A 20600-nucleotide genomic window follows, 5' to 3' on the forward strand; every position below is an offset into this window, starting at 1 on the left:
TCAGTTTATTGCTGGAGGAAAGGGTGGGGAGAGGGCAGAGAGCAGGGAGTAAGACTATTAATAAAATGAGAAAGGAGGTATGTGAAAAATGGCAAATAATTAAGAGCAGAAGCAAATGGGTGTGTGGCCTAGCAGCATGTGTTTTTGGAAGAAGGCTGGAACTCTAATGGATACCATCTCTAATCTATAGGGAATTCTGCTATCACTTCAAACAGCTTGGCTGTACCAGGAAAGAAGCAGGTAGGACATTCATCATATAACTGACAGTATGCCCAGCAGCATCATTTTTTTGGACGTAAAACTGAAGGAAAGCACATTAGAGAGTACAGCTTGCTGAAGCTTGGGATCATGTAGCCAGCAGAGCCTGCCCTGGGCAGGATATGCTTCCGACTCCCTCTCTCACAGAAGCTCACTCATCCTCTAATGTGATGATAAAGCTGAGGACAGGGCAAGCTATTCCCTCTGACTCCACTGCTCACCAGGAAGGGAACACGTTACTGTCACTGTATGGGAGAGAACCTCTCTTCAGCCCCCACACCTCTTCTTTTTTCATGGTCCAGAACAATGGTGGGAGGCCATTAGTCTTCATTTTTAATTTTGTTTTAAAATGAATTTATTTTCCTTTTCTTCCATTTATCCTCATCCTTTTAAAGATACTTGAACATTCATCTATATTCAGGGAAAATGAAAGATGTATAAGACCCTTCTATGTCTCGCTGACAATCTGGGCAGAATCTAGAGATCTGTTTGAAAACTGGTCAACAGGCTGTAAATTAAAGATTTTTGGGTTTTTGTTTGTTGGTTTGGTCTTAATACATAAGGCTTTTCCCCAACCACAGCCTTGCAATTTTTCCCATAAATATAACTGGGAGTAAAATCACATCCCAGTTTAACTGCATTTCAAACTGTGTTTCAAGAACTTTTTATCAGTGACATTTAAACCCAGTAGGTAACACATGAAAACCTAAAATATATTGCAATTCCCTTGCCTGCTGTGCTGCATCCCGTTGCATTAGGCCCATATACTTCTAAGCTTCCATTCGTTGTCACTAATTCTTCCTTTTTTTCCCCTGGCAAACTTTCCATCAGCTTCTCTGCTGCCCCTTGTGAAAACAGACCCTTTCAGTCTCATCAGCATATCTGTTGATCATCTTCTGTATTCCTTCCCTCTGCATCCCAGGTTTTCATTGGCCTTACAATGAATATTGGTGTAAGTATATAAGATGACTGAGCAATCGATCACAGACATAGCCAAGGCTTTATCACCATTTAGGTGATAAAAAAATGGACAGTGGCACACTTCTAGACTTGGTGCAAAAAATGCTTATAGTCAGTTAATTTCTACATCATAGCAACAGAGAAAGTAGAGAGAAATGGAGTGTGTGCATGGCTGATTTCCCTGAGCAAAGGCTACAAAATATTAAATGATATAGCAGCCTTACAAAATCAAACAGAATGTTTACGTTATATTTAGACAGATATATAAACAGGTCATTACATTTCTAAATTAAAATGTTACTTTCCCTTTAAAAGGGACCTCAAATATGCTACAGAAACAAATAATAAATCTTCATTCTAAGATATCGCATTTGTTTGTGGGATGGGAAATCCTTTGGCTAGAAAAGTTCAAATGCTCCCTGGCTACTAGAAAGTATTTTTAGCTGCTTATTTTATTTACCCATTTAAAGTTGTAACCCAGCCTGAGGTTTTACTAATACAAATGTCAACAAAGTTCCTAGCTATGTTGAATAAATCTTAGCCATTGATTTATTTAAAACATATTTTTGGAGTCTGCACACAGCTGAAAATAAAATATTTGATCAATATTTTACATGTTGATAAATATTAACATCAAATTATGAACTGTAAGTCTAAATAAATCAGTCCCTCAGTGGGCTTAGCATGAACACTCACGTTAAATATCTGAAAAAACACCTCTATACGAGTATGTAAAGCCAAAAAATCTCTAAACATTTTTGGGCAGAAGAAAGAGGTAAATGTGAACGTCAATATCTTTTTCTGCTCTCAATTACCAGTTGTTCAAGCTTAAGGAACAAATAGGAAATGGGCAGATACTACAGCAGCGCAAGAATACTGAGACAATTTCTTAGGCAGGAAAGGTCTCAACTTTGTAAAGCTGCTTGTAAAATTGCAGAGCTATCAAAATCTAGATGTACCGGAGTCCTTTGTAAATGTCAAACATCAGTCTTGGGAGTGCTTTTGTTATATCTATGATATCTTCAAAGCTGGAACTGCAAATAGCTCAAAAGTATTGATTACTGATTACCACAATTTCCTACACTACCAAATTTAGTTTTAGCATGTCCTGCAATTAGCTGGTGGTCTCAGATTATCTACCTATGCAATGCCAATAAAGCAGCTGAATAAATGAAGTGTAATACAGATAAAATCAGTGCTAGTTCAAAGGCAGAAATGTGAAGAACTTTTTAATCATTTCTAGTATCCCACACCAACAGACTGAATCATGGATACACTGACAAAAAAACCCACAACCACACAGTCCTTATAACCAGTGGCACTTCTGTGTCCTTCGGTGGGAGAAGAATCAAGCTACCAGTTCATACTCCTTGCCCCACAGATCTTCCTGATATGTCAAAAGAAGGACCCTGTGTTCATGTAGATTTTGGAACGATGCCTTCATCAAATTAACACCTCTTTCTAAACACTGCCATAATCTTAAATGTATTCTTTAAAATTTTGAAGACTAACAAAATGAAAAAGTCACTCAGAGTTTCATCTGATGAGGAGGGACTGATTTTGGCTCTCTAACATTTTCTATCTGAAGTGATTGAAACGTATTTGCCAATCCATGTACTTTTGTAAGACCCAGCATGATTGGCACTTGGGAAATACAGGCATGGGCAGTGGCACACCTCAGGATGGAACTAGTTATCTTGTGTTTGACCTATGAGTCAAATTAGATCAGCTTCTGCATATGTAGAAAATGTAGAAAACCCCCATAGTTCGGGCATACTTTGTGATTGCCCCAACCATTAGGAATATTACAAAGTCTAAAATATTGCTATATTTACTGCACATTGAACATGAGATCTGATTCTTTATAAGATTTACAGATCCAAGCTGAAATTCCTAAAGAACTCCTATAGCAAAACCTACTCTCTCACAAATCCATGGTAATAAAGAGTTATCAAAGTAGATCTCCAGTTTCTAATGTCTGATTAATATATTTATATATAAAGAATTTCCTGTCATGACTGCATCAACTGAAATAATCTTTCAAATACGTTAAAATTACCTGAGTAAAAAAAAAAAAAAAAGAGAAATAATCATAAAATATTTCTTGTCTCTGCACAAGAAACAGCCAATGTGCACAGAGACAAGTTTTCAATTCCTAGACTTTAACCTCAGTTTCAAACTTTCTTGCAGACTGGACCACTTACTGAAGCACTTTTTGTGTCTTATTCCACATTAGCGCACCAGAGTTTAAAAAAATAAATGAACTAAACCCAGAAGAAAACAAAAAGAACCCCAGCAAAAACCATTTTTAAAAAACATTAATTCAATGGCATTTGCAATTGATTCAGTGCCAACTGACCATATCAAACTTTGAATCAGACTTTCTGTACCTAGACAGACGCCTGCGGTCAGGCTGTGTTATGTTCCATGCACAGAAGTTAAGGACTCTAAAATTTTGGCTCTTCAGCACCGACACAGGCTCTAGCTGCTGTCACAAATATGGAAATGCCAGTAGACTACTTATTACTATTTCATTCACATGTAAGGTTATTGTATTGGTCTAGGAAAAGCATATGCATTGTAAAAGTCACCCTGAGTAACTCAGTTCAAAGTTGTCAAATAATAACCAATTAACAAACTCTTGTTTGCCTGTTGAATATTGATTGTATTATATTGTGGTGCATAGCACTTAAATAATGGTACTGTTATATAATTGCAGATGTGTTTGGTTTAATTTACAGCTACAGAGTTCAGAAAGAAAAAAACCAGCATATGTTTAATGTTATGAAATCCTATGGCCTTACTGGAAACTTAGGCCCTCAGTTTAAAAGTTTAGTATATTTGTAAGTGCTTTGACACCCTTGGAGTAAGACAAACAATTAAACCTTAAATCTACATGAAAATGTTCCGGTATACTTGAAACTAAATTCTGTGGCATCTCCAAGTTTACATCCAGACAACAGGGCCTAAACTAGGAAAGTTTAACCAGATATAACAGAAACACAACTGGCATTTACCAGATTGCACAAAATACCATTATGTCCAAAAAATTACCTGGAAAAGAACTAACACCAGCTATGAGTCTAACAGAATATGTGACATACCCACATACGCAACATTCAAGCACCATGAACTGGATGGATAGATTCTCTAATTCTATCTAGTCCAGAAGTCCTGAAAAGAAGTTTCTCATACAATGCCTTGCTCTTTCAAAAGGGACATTACACTTTTTCAGTACATTTCTTGCTTTACCCAAGCTATTAAAGAAAGCCTGGGTGCCATGTAGACAAGGCTAAAAGATGCATATTTTTGCTGATACACAAATCTTCATGATTTACTATACCTGCTCTTCATTTGATTTCTGCATCAATTACCGTAAAATGGGGTTAAACTTCAACTGCAGCACTGGCATGGGACCTACTGCAAAAGCATGGAAAGTCTCAGAATGGTAAGTTTTAATAGTTCTGTACTGATCAGGTTTGCATGGTGCATGAACAGACACAAACAAAAATAAAAACTAGCTGTGAAAGATAATTACATCTAAAGTGAGTTGCTTTCATAGAGAAGCAGATGATCCTATGATGAATCCTTTTAACATCCCCATTAGGAAGACAAGGTCACTGCTTTGTGTGGTTTTTTTGTAAGAAAAGAGGTGAAAGTTAGCCTTCCTATAGTCATATTCTTATAATTTCATCTTTAAGACATGGAAAAGACTATAAAGCACTAAATTTGTATTTTCCATGTTACTTTTTATCTTATGATGACCTCTCCTGGTTGAGCTGTTCATTAGCCTTGATTTCAGAAGTTAAGAGTTTTGATCCCCCTGTGCTTATTTCAAAAAAATGGCAAGAATACAAAGAATTTATTGGCAAGGTAAGAAAAACATCACTGAATAAAATTTACAGTAAGATCTCAGTATTAGTGTGTGTGATGCCGTATCACCCTGTATGTTTACTGTACTACAAGATGGGCTTTCAACACCCACTTCATCTTGAGATAAAACTGAATGAGATTCAACACTTTCAACGTGATCACTTCTGAATCAGTATTACTGAGAGGCATCATTTTAATGACAGAGCTAGTTTTACTGACTTTGCAAAGTAAACAAACATTTGAGATTAAATGTATTCACGTAAGTGACGACCAATTCTATTCTTTCTGAAAACTGTATCTTTTTCTATGTCAGCACAAGCAGACTAAGAAAATATTGAGTAGCAAGCTCATATATAGGGATTCGTAATTCACTGTACACCATGAATCTTGTATACTTCCTAACAAATACTGTAAACAATAAAATTACTGCTGTTAATTACTTCAAAGTCAAAACATCAAGTAGCGATACAGATGAAAATAAAAACGTGATTGGAAATCAGTTTTATATCAAAGCTGCATTTCACACAATTTTTTTCAGCAGTATTCCCAGTATGATCTTCAAAATCAACTGATGAGGAAAAAAAAAAAGGAAAAGAAAAAAAAAAAAAAAAAAAAGAAGAGGAAAAAAAAAAAGAGAAAAACCTAAGTGCTTTCTTTCTCTTCTCAAAGGAGAAAAAGCATTCCCCAATGCCATTTACAAGCAGTTACACATGAAGTGATAAACAATCCCAGAAAATAAGTACAGTGACCAGTTTGTATATCAAAGCGTGCAACAGAACAACCAGTTCAGTGGTGCACCAAAACACTGTGACACAGCACTTGAGTTCCTACCGTGGCACCACTTCCCAAGCACCCAGGCGTCTTTACAAGAATTTTAAGCATGTACTGCAATGTGAATACTCCTTTTGTAATATTAAGGTTGACGTGTACTTCTAGCTATATTGCTGTTTCCAGTAAACAAATCTACCTCCATTTCACTGTCAGAAGTGAGTCAGAAATGAAATGCTATACGCTACATAAGAAGTGTAGTGCATAAGCTCTTGGAAGGTAATTTAATATAAAGAAATCTTTGAATATCTGAAACAAAACAAAAACAAACCAAAAAACCCTGCCAAAATGGGAATATATATGAGTAAATTTTCATTAAAATTATATATATATTCCTTATACGTGAAATTTCTGGGTTGCTGGTGTTACTACAACCATTAACCCCTCAACTAACTTCTTTCAAAACTTAAAGATTTGTTTGTTGAGTAATCAGATAATCCACTGTAGGTCATTTTCAAGTTAAACTACAGCCACTGATTACTGAATGACAGAAAAAAAGCTCAGAAATCCTATTACAGAAAAGCAGTACAGGGAACTTTGTTTTCTAAAACCAGATTTCTGACAACCTAAGTCACCAATTATTATTTTTGTTTGCTTTATATTCCTGTTATGCAGAGCCTAAGAAATTACCATGAAGAAGTAATACTCAGAAGAAAAATTAGATAGCCGGTCAGCACTGAGCAGTAAACCTCAGGATCAATATTTCTCCTAAATCAAAGGTAGAAAAATATCTGAACATCCTATAGCCTCTGAGCCCTAGATACAATGCAGACACTGCTGTATGTTTTCTGTTGACACAAAATAAATGTCTAAGTGTAAGCAAATCCTGGAACAATGACATTGTTTTATTTTTCAATAGGTATCAGATGATAACAGACAGAAACCTACTGAGAAAGCATAGCAGTGCTCCATTGCATTGTTTATTCCTGCCCCCAAGGAAACAAACAAATAAATTTAATGATCCACATAGATCTTTATGCAGTATATACATTGCATTCTAAGACAATCGCCCATTTGGTCGGTAGAATCAGCCCCCATTCACAGACACACAGCCCCAGCACATCTATCTGGAACATGTCAGGACATCTCTTCCCTCTATAAACAGCAGAGGAAGTCAACAGTAGCGTCTATTTTTGATGATTCTATAAAAACGCACTGCTTCATTTTAGTATGCATTTCAAAAATACTTTGCAAAGGGCAAACGCTTTACATCGTCTGAAGAGAAACAAGTAAATACTTCACACTGACATCTACCTGTAAACGTTTTGCTGGAAACTACAGCTCAGTGCAATGTTAAAGATTTGATCTAACACCCATTGAAATCAATGAGTGCGCTGTCATTTTTACACTGATAGCAGAATGGGGTCCTGTATAGGTGCTCTGCACTCCTCCGGTCTGAAGTTAAGCATTTCAGCAGATGCTTGATCATTTCTCTTTTATTTCTGCCTCCCTAGGGGGCAATTTCTGGTCTCCTCTAAAATACCTTTGCTCATTTTATTGTGGGAAGCAAAACTTCACTCTCAAGAACAGCTGTCCTGGCTCAGTTCTCTGTCATCAACTCACCATCTTTCTTTCCTCTTCAAATGAGACATTTTCTCTTGCTGGTCCTTGATAAAACACTAGTTATGGAAACTGCTCACATCTCCTTTCACTCAGACAACTGTGGAAGTACTTCCAAATGCAAATTGTCTGCCTTCTGAGGAAGGTGGGGAAAAACCAAACCAAACCAGAACAAACAAACAAACAAAAACCACCCCCAAACTTTGAACAGCTTCTGCCTGATTCCTTTCCCACTCTGACACCATTGCAGAACCAAGCCTCTATCATAGAGCAGGTCTTCCAACTTTCCACACCAGCTACCACTGAAATTATCTACACTAAAAGGGACCTGATGGGGAGCATTTTGAACAGTGCTAAACCTCGGTGCACACACAGACATGAAAATACACAGCAAAGCAAACACCAGCTTCACCAGCAAAGACAAAAAAATCAGCCTCTCCGAGTTGTGGGAATTCCCTTCTGGCTTATTGCAGAGCTGAAATCGTGCATGCTCCTTAGGAAAGGGTACTTACGAGATGCAGACAGAGCAGTCCTGGCTCTGCAGCTGATGCTGCTGAAAATCCAGAGGAAAAGAGCTGCCCTGCAGCCCGCTCGGGTAACCACAACCATCCTTCGCTTCCTGGCTCCCTGTACTCCAAATGCCAGCTGCAGAAGAGCTGCTTTTCTCCACTTTGGCTCCTTCTCCCTCTCTCCTTCCCCTTCTCGGAGGAGGTGGCAAGGAGGTAAAGGGGGCAGGGCTTTACCTTGGGGGAGAAGCCAACCCCCCTCTTCCTCTGCCGTCTCTGGGTTTGCAGCAGCAGGATAAGTCCCGGTACTTTTCTTTCCCTTATTTCTCTGTGTTTGTGTGTGTCTGTGCCTCCTCAGAGGAAGGTAAAAAAAAAAAAATAAAAAAAAAATAAAAGGCAAGCAAACACAAACCCCAACAAAAACAAACAAAAAGGCACTAAGTATCAAATAACAAGGACTGCAGACTAGAAGAAGAAAAATTTCAAAAGCAATCCCCAAAAAGACGTGGGGGGAGGGAGGGGAAGGGAGATGGAGCTGAAGGGAAGGGAGGAAGGCGGAGAAATCTGTTGGTGCTGCTGTTGCTGCTGGCGCTGCTAGCACTGCAGCCGAGCCCTTCCTCCCGCACAGAGCAGCGCTGCGAGAGCAGCTCGCAGCACCTCCCGGCTCAGATGTATATATACTGGGTGCACAGCGCCGGGCAGCCGCACACACTCACGCAGAAGCAGGGCGAGGGAATGGGAGAGGGAGGAGAGTCGCTCCGCAGCGCAGGAGCAGGCTCAGCGCTCGGCGCCGCTCGCCTCATCTATCCATCATCCCCCAGCAGGAGGAAAACCTGCCACCAGCGGCGCCACCTCCCCCTCCTCAAAAAAAAAAAAAAAAAAAAAAAAAAAAAGGCAAGCAGCAGAAGGGAAAATCCTCTCTCAGCGCTGCCCTCCCCTCCTCTCCGCTTCCTGCAGCTCCTCCCTCTTCCTGCGCCCCGCAGGACCCGCCGCCCCCGCCGGGCTGGAGCCGCAGCCGGGGCCGGCCCGGGGGCGCTGTCCGCGGTGCTGACCGGGGCGCGCAGCCCAGACCGGCCCCCCCCGCCTCCGGCCCCGGCGCTCCCTCGCGCAGCGCGGTGGCAGCGCCCCCCGCGTCCCGGCCCGCCGGCAGCCCCGCCGGGCGCGCGGAGGCCGGTCCTACCGCGGCCCCGGTGCGGGGGCGCCGCGGCCCGCCGGCGGGGGGCTAGGCTGCGAGGGCCGCATGCGGGTGTTGCCGCTCGCGGGTGATTCCTCACTCCCAAAGGCAGCCAGGGAGCAAGCTGCCTCCCGGTGCCATGCGTTGTTCACCTACAGAAGGAGACAGCCAAGCCGGCCATACCCAACCGCACGGGTCAGGGATCTCAACAGCCCGCTCTTCTCCATCCCTCACCATCCCTCCTGCCGCTGCCCTTAGACAGGCTGAACCAAAAGTTATTGCTCACCAGATACAGCAGAATAATGAGGGTGGGGAGTTATTCCAGGATTATTTATTCTACAATCAATGAGGCAAAGAAAAATGAAAACAATTATTTCTCAGGTGTTATATAGAGAAAGCTGAGCAATGGAGAGGTATAATTTCTTTAGAGGAGCCCCAAAGCAGGGATAAAATATTTTCAGTGACTAATATACATGCTGTTAACAAGTATCTGCTGTTATTTAGCGAGTGTGATGAAGTGGTTAAGACTGTACGTAAGATGAGATTTTCAGGAAGGCCTTGGGACATTAGGATTCTCAGTCCTATTGCCTTTCAGAAGGAGTATGGTGCCTGTCTTGTAGGTCATTTTGAAAACTCATCCCTACATAACATGCAATATCCCAGGAGAGCTGTGGCCCAGAGGTTTGAGCACGGCACAGGGCAAAGCTGAAGTGCCAGTCCTGGGAAAGAGCACTTCTCTGATCTTGTCGAGCTGCCATAAATTTTCCTCCTTGAACCTTTCCCTCCCTTGCCTTATCCATGTCAAGTATTAATACGTTCATATTTTAAATGTTTCCATGGAAGTAATGCCAATATGTCTTAGCAAATGTGGGATTAAAAAGCACACTATGGATGTTAAGTATTATTATACTGATCTCTGGTTTTGAAAGAATACATATTCCCATAGAGGTTCTGTTACCTATTCTCTGCATTGTCCTGAGCCCTCTGCCACATCCTTCCCATTCCTTACACCCACAGACACTTTGTGATGTTCATTAATTTGTAGGATATGTGAGGTTTTGGGGAACTAACTAAGAAACAAATAGTAATTAGCTCCATTAAACTAGCTCAAAATTGCCTCTTTCCATAACTTCTTTCTTGTTAACATCTTCTGTTCTCCTCCTTCTCTATATCCCACAACTTTTCAAATCTGTAAAACTACATTTTCTCTTCTCCAGCTACAGCAGAAGTGGTATTGCTGATATACTATCAGAAACTGGCTGCTTATATTTATGGAAAAAAAGAAAAACTTTTGGCTACGACATGCAAGAAATTCCTACTGCTTTCTTTCTCAGATCTTGCAACCCTTTCAGTATTCATTGGCTTTTATTATTCACCTAAGTAAGAAACCGCTTCTCTAAGTATTTAAAAACTCTGCAGACACCACCACCCCTCCAACAAGCACACAAAAGCAACACACTTGCCCATCACCAATTTATACTTTAATACCTATACATGTCCATACCACCCAGGTCATGAAGTCCTCCACTGACTTCATCTGAGGTGTTCAGACTTCGCACTTCCTTAGCATATTCTAACTGGGGGTTTCAAAAACACACTCAGAATGCTCACAAGTAGCTACACATTTAAAAAATACTTACAAAGGATAAGACAAGAAATTTGAAACAGGAAGATCCAGCAGGCTGATTGATGAATATCTCAATAACAGTGATAGTAGAAAGTTTCCTTGTGGTTTGAGACGGAAGAAATGGCACAGATTATTGCATTTTTCCCCACCTCAGAATAGGATCAGTCCTTAAAAACTACATAAAATATTTAAACTATGTAGCAACAGAAACGAGTTGTGCTAGGGTAATGCAATTATTTTTAATATAACCACAACTAGGACCTGCAAAATCATTAACTTTGACTGATTCTGTCACACAAAAATCATTACAAAGATCTTCAGGCATTTTTTAGTCCTGTAAGATAAGCTAACCATCACATATATACTCTTCTTTTTTTTCTTCTTTTTTTTCTTTTTTTTTTTTTCCTCCTGGAGGATGTTTTGAAATATTACTTTACATGATTCAACAAACACAAGTTGAATATATTAACCTTTGAAATGAAAACATGGGCAAATTGTGTTAGGGCACAATATGAAGTTATTAGATACTTCTCTCTGCTCTTCCTCCTAACCTTTCTTTTCCAGAGCGTGAGTGTGGGGATGTTTCTAAGCACACAGTGAGATACTCTTGCAGTCTAAGCAGGCCAACCACAAGCTTTAGCACAGAGGTCCTCAAACTTTTTAAACAGGGGCTGCCGCACGGATGAAGTGGCAGGCAGTCATCTGCGGCTGCTTGGTTTCCCCCCCCAGCCCCCGGCGAAGGGGGGGGGGGGGGGGGGAGGGCGGGCGCGGGGGGGTTCTGTAAATACCGGGGGCCGGATCGAGGACCCTGGGGGGCTGTATCTGGCCCGCGGGCCATAGTTTGAGAACCCCTGATTTAGCACCCCTATCTTGCAACCACAAGTGCCTGCAGCTTGGGTCGACAAAGACCGGTTCTCCACACACGGTAGGTTAGGGAAGTATTCTACCAGGCTGGGATAGGCATACCAGCCAAGCTGTGCAGAAGGAGGATCTTCCAGCAAATCCACCCCCATAAGAAAATTTATCCTTCTTCATTTTTCAAATCAACACTCCCAGAGCTTTAAAAGCTGGGGAGATATCTCAGTCTACGATGAAACCTCCTGGCAAATAGAAAGGCACTAAAGTGTTAAAAAACTCTAGTTAATAGAGCTGTACACAAATTTTATTGAGCTTAATGGAAATTATACACACATATTGATGAATGAATAGATCATTCTGAATTTACTAGGGCTGTCAAGCATTGTCTGCTAAATGGGATTCATCCTGGACAGAGCTATATTTACAGTATGTGAATGTCAAGAAGAAAAACACAATGTCAGAAAGCTAGAAAGGATAATTAAGAATTTCAAACACTGGTGGGACCAAATGACATCCAATCAGCTGGAGCCACAGAAGAAAATGAGACAAGCTTAAAAATAACCCGAAACTACTGAATTAATATTGAAAAGTAAAAGTCATGCTTCTTTATTCCTAACAGACTACCATTTTAACATAGTTTTTGCCTGTTATATTTTTGGTTGCCAAGGTTCTCTAAGAATTATCCATAGCAGAATTTCCATCCAAGTCTCCACGACAGTAGATAGGAGGACATCATACAGGAAAGACAGATGCAATGCATTTCAAATTATGACCGAACAGGACTTTATGATTATATGAATAGAATTAAATGTCATATAATGGACAGCTGTATTACAGAGGGAAATCTTGGGTTTATTATTAACAACATGGGGTTTTCTGCTGGGAACGTCTAAAAACATGGGCCTTTCTCTGAGGGAGAAAAGATGGCACATGAAAATTGTAATCATCTGCCTGTGAGAAGCTGTAAAGACCTGAAGAAAATATTTTCTGGAAATGTAAGGAAAGAGTCTTTCCTAACCTTCTTAATATAGCTAAAAAGGAAGATGAGGGTGCATTGGCAGAAAAGAGCCATTATCTTCTTGCTTCATGCAGCTAAAAATACAGCATTATAGTTTGAAGTGAAGGCATTTCGGCTTGACCATCATTTTGTTGTTGTAGTTGCACTAAAACAAACAAGCGAATAAAAATCCAGAAATGTATATATAGGTAATCACAGCAGTTCTGGTTATTTCTTTACAGGTTTCATAACAAAGGTGGTTTGTAAAAAAAGAAAGAATGTTAAAATCTCAGAATGCTCAGTATGTCACCACTAAAAGTGACGAGGCCAGACTTTCATTCATACAGACTTCAAAAGAAATTGAAGATGCTCAGAAGTTTTCAGCTTCATGCCTCTACATCTTCTGCAGTCTAAACATGTGCTCAAGACAGCATCTACCTTTAGAAATTTATTTTGCAATATCTTGGTCTCTACCAATCTACACTGCATAATGAAAATTTTTGACAATCAAAACAAAAAATCATGCCATATGTCTCAGCCATATACTAGACGTGAATCTGCATTTTATAGACATGCAAATAGAACCGAATTCCATTCTTATTCTGCATCATGACTAAAACAATGGAACAGAAATGGTGGTTACCTGTCAGAAATGCAACTGTTTGACACTAATCACCAGTCTTATTTTGAGCTCATTTCCAGTTTAATGCTCGTTGAAGAAATGGAAGAATCTGTTTGTTTACAAATATAATTTAATTACTGCTCATCCACTTGAACAGCCCGAAATAATATTCTTCTCCAAAACACAGTATTCTTCCACACATTCGTGTATTTCTCTTTCTTCTGCGTTTGCCTTTGAACCCCACCTTAAGCATATTGTCTCCTCATTTAAGTACCACCTGTTCATATATTTGGGGTTTATATTCCAAAATAATTTTGCATTCCTACTATCCCTGAAGTCTATTAATGAAAAAAGGAAACAGTATTTGAGAATCACTGAGACAAATAATTTTAATGTGGTGTCTCTTTTATTATTCTTTTCTTCCAAGCTGTAAATGTTAAATCCATGAAGACACCTATTTTAAGTTGAAAAGTGGTAGGGAGAAGTTTGAGAAGTGGTAGGGAACTATACGGAGCAACCTGTGGCTGCTGCTCATGCAACCAGCTGAACTTGGAAACTCAGCAGGGCCTTGTATGTCACGTGCATGAAAAGTGCAGGGTGAGGTCCTCTTTGTAGATGGAGTAGAGGATGGGGTCACACACAGTCATCTGAATACAGCGGTCATTTGAGGGTTTCACCAGATCAGTCACCTGAGGAGACTGCACTGGAAAACACAGACAATTTTTAGAACATGAATCAACTCCTTGAAAGGCTGACCCCTTGATGAAGTTATTGCTACTTCATTATTGAATAAAGACCAGAGGTTTTGATTCAGCAACCTTAAAAGATGTCTTTCTCTCAGTTTATTTATTAGGTTTTTTGATCACATAGATCCCTTCTCTTTTAGTAATGTTATTTATTGCTATTTTCAACACCAATACAGTTTTATATTGACTTTATATTTTTATATATTAGTTAGATTTTTGGTAAATGGAAAATACATTAAATGGCATTTTCTAGATCCTTTTATTGTCTTGCGTGCTTCGGATGAGTAAGGTGCAGTCTAAGGACTGTTGAGACCAGGGGAGTTTTGCTATTGAATTACATGAGAACAGGATTTTATCCCTGTGACATCTGAGGAAGTTGCATCTGTACAGACAGGCAGACACTGTGTATCTCTTAAGTGTGTAAAATAAAACTTAAAATGTTAATAATTTTCCAAACATCTACATTAAATTTGCATTGTATTTAAGTATCAACCTATACAATGGATTTTACTGAGAATCTATTTTAAAAATATATTTAAATGTACATTTAAAATACTGCAGTGAAATAGACTTTTCTTAATTCAGCTTCGACCATTTCATAGGCAGTTCATGGATGCACAGCAAAAGGTCTATGTTGAAAAAATGCACACAAAGTGAATTATAATATTATCAAAAGCTATTGCAATTATGTTGGAAATATTTCTAGTCACCTTTGAAGGAGAAATTGAAATCAATCTGGAACATTTCCTTCTGCTATTTGGGAGTGGGGGCACGGAAAGCATCTTTTCTCTAATGCACATCCTGCAAAGTAAATGCTAGAGAAGAGACTATCAGCTTTTCTTATAGTATCATTTATGCCTGGATGAGTAGACTCCATGTGACTTGAAGGCTTTTGCAAGACAAGTATGTAGCAACACTTTGGTGAATACAGTAAATACTTCCATGGCAAAGTAATATTAGGGAAGAACTGATGTATTTTTGGCCATATTTTAATGCAAATTAGCAGCTGGAAACACAGGAAATAGCCAGCATAATCTGACAAGATTTCTTTCTTTAAACTGACAGTGATACACAGCCCTCATCTTGGGAACTTCTTGTGTAAAGGTTTTGGAATAATTCACAACTAGTAGCTTTAAACCACTGCTTTACGTTAAATAATTTGTGCCACCAAGGATATAGCCTCATTATCTACTCAATATATATTTAACAGATTGGAAGAGGTTAGCAGAGTAATGCACTGAAATCACTGAAGCATTTAAGCATTCTGAGTAAATATATATTTGCCTCCCTGTTATATTGTCCTCATCATTCAGTCTCAATTACCACACTAATAAACCATAGTTATCTTCATCTCCTACTACAGATAGCATATGGATACATGACAATAAAAATACTTTAAAATACTACCATTTACTCTATCTTATGATATTAGGAGTATCCAGAGTCCTCTTGAACCATGCTATAAATTCTTTCTTACAATTGATTGTGGTAAGGTACTTGGTGTTGCAGTTAAATGTGAAGCTCCAGTAATTCTCCATTATGACTCCAGGACTGCCTTTTATTAAGTGTCTACAGTGTACCTAGCACAGAGCAGGGTGTCAATCATGCCTGGAGCTTCTGCATACTACATGAATATGATTACACTTAAAAGATAAATATGTTTTGTTTTGCCTGTCTGCACACCTGCTTGTCAGATAATTTCCCATGCATCTCCTGTGTTACTGTGTTTACCTTTTTTTTTTTTTTTTTTTTTTTTTCCTTTTCTGCAAGCCTTCTAATTTCTAATAACGACAGCTTGGCATTAAGAACACCAACTGCACAAAGACTGGCAACCTGGCAATTTGTTTTAAAGCTGAAAGCATTAGATGAGCTTTATGCTAACTTAAGAATTCACTTGCCATGACTATGCAGACGTAGCCACTGCTTGGGCTTCAGCAGCTTCTGAGCTGTGCAAGAGCTCCAGCCAAGCCTGAACAGATCAGGTCAGCCCACAGTTCACAATGGGGCTACTGTATCACTTAAGGAATGTCCCCATTCACCAGTTAGAGGTTTTCATTAAAGCCACTGATCTCCCTCCTACTTTAAATGGAAAAATGGGCAATACAGGTTTTGGTTGAACTAAGGCGCTAACTGGTACATGGTCTGAAAACTACTTCTGATTTTATTGTCATATTGATACACACTCAATGCTAGAGTAGTTATATCCTGCAAAAGAAGTGGCTTATTTATTCCTTGTTCCGAGTAGTTCTACAACAGACAGCCTGATGTTCTTCCAGGGGAAGCAGTCAGCAGGCTGGAGTTGCATCTAATAAAATCCTATGTGCATGTACATCATAAATGCACACACAAATATTGTGAGCACATACGATTGCTCTTGACATGTAGGTAGATATTTGAAAGTAAAGATGAAACTAAGAAATTACTTCCTTCCATAGAATCAGAAAAAAAACCTGAGTAGTAGTAACGTGGGAATGAAATCAAAGTACAAACTGCAGGGCGGCATCATGATCTTTTTTGCTGCTCTTCCTTCTCCACCAATGTACCAAAAGCAAATGTCAGCACACAGTGTGAAGAGCTCTCTGATGTATGAATGTTGCATCTGTGGCCACCCTTAATGACATGCAGCCTCTCATTAGATTTGATAGTGCAGATGCCTTTTATAAAGACCACTTCAGCTTTATTTATAAGGAGCCATGTTCTGGTTTCAACATCCCTAGATTTTAATCTGTACATTGCAAACCAGCCTGGGTTTATTGCCTAGAGTAAGGAAACATCTAATCAAGGATATGATTTTAAAGTCTTTTCTGCAATCATTGGTTCAACGCAATGAACTATCACATGTCCTGTTATACAACAGTAGCAGAGATGCAGTAGACTGCTGGTACACGCATGAAACTGAGAGAGAACAACCCCCTGCATGATGACTCTCACAACCACCATCACAATGCTCTCCAAGTTTGCCATCCAGTCTGGCGTCATGTGAAAAACTTTTTGCACGTTTCCTCTAGTTTGGGGAATAGAAAGCTCCCTAAACGAGGAAGGAAGGTTCTAAAAAAAACCTCAAAAAGTGATGTAAAATGAGACCACAGAACTGTGAAGGAGCTTGTGAGTAAGCTCCTTATTCACATGTTGGGGTTCTGTACCAGCATGCAATACAGTCCTGTTATCTCTTGGGGAGCAGAATGTATAGGTGTACATATCACCTACTCACACAAATACATAACGCTACATATTTAATAAGTCATGTACATATAAAGTAAAATATAAATATCTATTATCAAATGACAACCTTATTCAAATATCTTCTGGATAATCTTCATCCTTAAGAAAATAAGACTCGCCAAAGTCCACCAAAGTCACATCAAGCCGCCCAGATTTATCTTCCAAAATAAAGTGCCTTTCCCTCTCAAGCACAAATCCTTTTCACAATATTTATGAAACAGAGGGTGACTTGGAGATACTTCCTATGAAGTATGGCCACATAAAAATCACTTAGCTTTCAGACCCTCTTTATCTTTTTTGCAATTATCAGACATGAAAAAATACACTTCTACTTCTTGATCTTATCTCAATTTTAAATTAAAAATTATAAAGATGTCACACTAGGTAGACCAAAGTCCTACTACTACAACAGTGCATGAGTTTTTAGCTATAAATGCATTGGTAATAAAAGATGCTCAGACTACTGGTGTTACTCACTGAAATGTAGCATGTAATGAACGAAAAATAATTTATTCTCCCCAGCATCTAAGGATCTCAATCACCATACAAATATTAAGTTAAGCTTCCCAACGAGGTAAGTAAATATTATATCCATGTATAGAACAACAAAAGAAATCTATGCACAGTGTCCAAAATCACCCATATTCCAACTGCTGTAAGCACAATCCACTGGCTCTGAGACCAAAATCAAGTTTTTAAAGCCAGACAAACAAATCAGCAAAAGCTATATTTCCTGCCCTAGAGGGCAAGTTGCCCTATCAGGGCAAGTGAACTGAAAGTGCTCCATTAGTACGTTGACGGAGATGGCAGAGGGTATGAGAAAGTATGAAAGATTTAATCATCAGAAACGCACTTGAAGAGGAAAAGGCAGAAGAACCTAAGTGGAACGTACTTTAAAGGGAATCAAAGGAACATGATGACTGTTGGTAACAAGCTAATGCCTTTTGCTACCCATAAAGAAAATATGACAGAGCTTTAGGTGAACTAGATGAAACCAGTAGTAGAAATGGTTATAATTTACAGAGTGCACACAGTCTTGTTGTGCATTGTTCAAAAGTAAGTACTATCCTGTAGAAATTTCTGCATTTCGTAGAAACAATCAGAGAGCAGAGAGGTATTTAATAGCACCACCTGTCAGTTTTGAACAGTGAAAAATCTTCAGTACCTCAGCCAAAAACCTTGAAATGTGTTGAAGTCTATATGGCTGTACCCTGTACAAAAGAAAGATGAAGAGCAGGCTATTTTATTACCACTGTAAAAAGACCTTGAGTCTTTCTGCCAAATGTTGAGAACCAAAAAGAATGCAATCTCCTTAAGAACCACAAGGAATGTAACCTAATTGTAAATGCTGCTGTGTGAGAAGCGCTGAGTCCTACTGTGTTTCCAACTTCATGATGAAGTAAGGTCTCATTGTTCTACCCACGGAGATGCCTGCAAATGTGGGAGAATTTTAGATGCAAACAAAAGACTGAAAGACTATTCTCTACTCACCCATCTTCCAGCAGCTAGTGATTTAACTGCTCGCTACTTCGACCTCTAGTGAAGACCACTTTCTGTAAGTGTTGTAGGAGATGTCAATGGCTTTCCAAAAAGCTGTAAATACAACATAACCTGTTTTCTAGGTGCTCTCCATCCACATGGCTCCACCAGCTTGTGACTGCCTGCTTAGAGGTTGTCTGGCAAAATATTAACCACTGGGCGTGTACAGGCACAAAGGAAACGATAGGCTCCAGGACATATCTCTGTCAAACTTCTTGCAAACCAGCTATCTGCAAAACTGGCAGGTCTGATGGTGCAGGTGGCCTCAGAAGCACCTACAGCATTTGTAGACACACTCACGGGAATATTTTGGCAACTTAGATGGAAAAATATGTTTTTCCCAGAGAACAAAATGCATCTTTTGTTCATCAGTCTTCTGTTTAGCTGAGTTGACTTTGGTTTTATTTCAAGCCTTGATCATGGTAACATTCACTTTGCTGCTTACCCAGCAGACTATGGCATTCCAACAAGTAAATGGTTGGGGTGTGTGGGAGTGTGTGTGTGTGTGTAACATCTTTCTCCCACACAAATCAAGGAATGATTCGTCTGAATATAGACATCTAACCTTGAACTTGTCACTTTTAGTCTCCCTTTGCAGTTGACAGAGAGCTAGTCAGGATTGTCAGTGTCAACCAGGGTAAGATTCATGTTACCCTAAAGCAGAAGTTTGCACACAACCAGATGAGTCAAGCACCACTAAAGTGCCTCTTTCCTCTCCTTTAACTACAAGACGATTCTGAGCAAGATGAGGTCTGCCTCAGAGCAGAGATTCTGCTGTCATTCCAGAGTCTGCTTCAGCCCCATGTCTAACACGTACACTGTGCTGGCTCACTGCTATTGAAGATGTAAGAATAACCACGTTGAGAATTGTGCAATCTTATTGGGAATTGTGAAATATCTTGCTACACAAGATGCTTTCCATGCCTTTTCCTTGCAAGCATAGTCCAGATTTCAAATCTGCTAGTTAACACCAAGCTTAAAGTTTCTTCTAGTTAGCCAGAAATTACAGCAACAATAATAATAAAAAATGTAAAAAGGGGAAAAAAACCCAATACAAAATAAAGAAAGCTTCACAAAATAAATCACAGATAGGAGGAAAAAATATAATTATCAGATAAATCAAGGAAAATACTGCATATAGCTGTAAAAACAGTAGGCATTCTAGAGTTTTGCAGCTCATACAAGAAACTAAAGGAGGGAGGCAGTTGTGCTGTGGGGTTTTATTTGTTTTTCTGCCCAGCTGTTTCTCTTTTTTTATCATAGAAGGTATAGAATTTCTTATTGACTCCAATCACTGTCAATGATAGCAATTTAAGAACCATCAAAGTATAGTGATTCCCTTTAAATTAATGCAAATACTGGATGGACAAAAGCATTCATATAGTCATGTTGATACAGCTAGGTCCCATCCATACTAGCAGATTTTTCATTAGAATAACACGTTGCAAATTATCCAAATTAAAAAAAAAAAAAAAGCAAACAAAAATGTCTTTTTTTCATAAAGAGAAACATCTTTTCCAGTTGATTCTGTGTGCTGTGCTGTAAGTTTGTGAGAAAAGTTTAACTGTGATCTCTATTTTGCTTCCAAAATTGAAACAAAAGAAAGATTCCTGTGTCCTTGCCTCTTCTTTCAGAGAAATGTTGGACTATACCAATCTATGTGCTAGGCTACTCATCGCTCTCTCCTCAGAGGGTCTTCCATCATTTCAATTTATTTTATAATCACCGCAATCACTCAGAGCCAAAGATTCAGAACCTCCCTTGACCCGCTGGCCATGCTCCTCCTCATGCCCCCCAGCATCCCGTTGGCCACAGGGCCCACTGGTGGCC

General features: G+C 39.3%; 1 protein-coding gene across 1 annotated transcript in view; it reads right to left on the bottom strand.

Annotated features, from left to right (window-relative positions):
• The window catches only part of CNTNAP2 (contactin associated protein 2), a 1162992-nt gene extending 1154689 nt beyond the window's left edge, over positions 1–8303 (bottom strand). The window contains exon 1 of the mRNA XM_055806132.1: positions 7992–8303. Within this exon, the coding sequence (XP_055662107.1) occupies positions 7992–8088 (97 nt within the window). The 5' untranslated portion in view covers positions 8089–8303. The remainder of the gene's footprint in view (positions 1–7991) is intronic.
• Between the last annotated feature and the right edge of the window lie 12297 nt (positions 8304–20600).

Source organism: Falco peregrinus, chromosome 5 (genome assembly GCF_023634155.1).
Source record: "Falco peregrinus isolate bFalPer1 chromosome 5, bFalPer1.pri, whole genome shotgun sequence".
In the NCBI taxonomy this organism is placed as follows: Eukaryota; Metazoa; Chordata; class Aves; order Falconiformes; family Falconidae; genus Falco; species Falco peregrinus.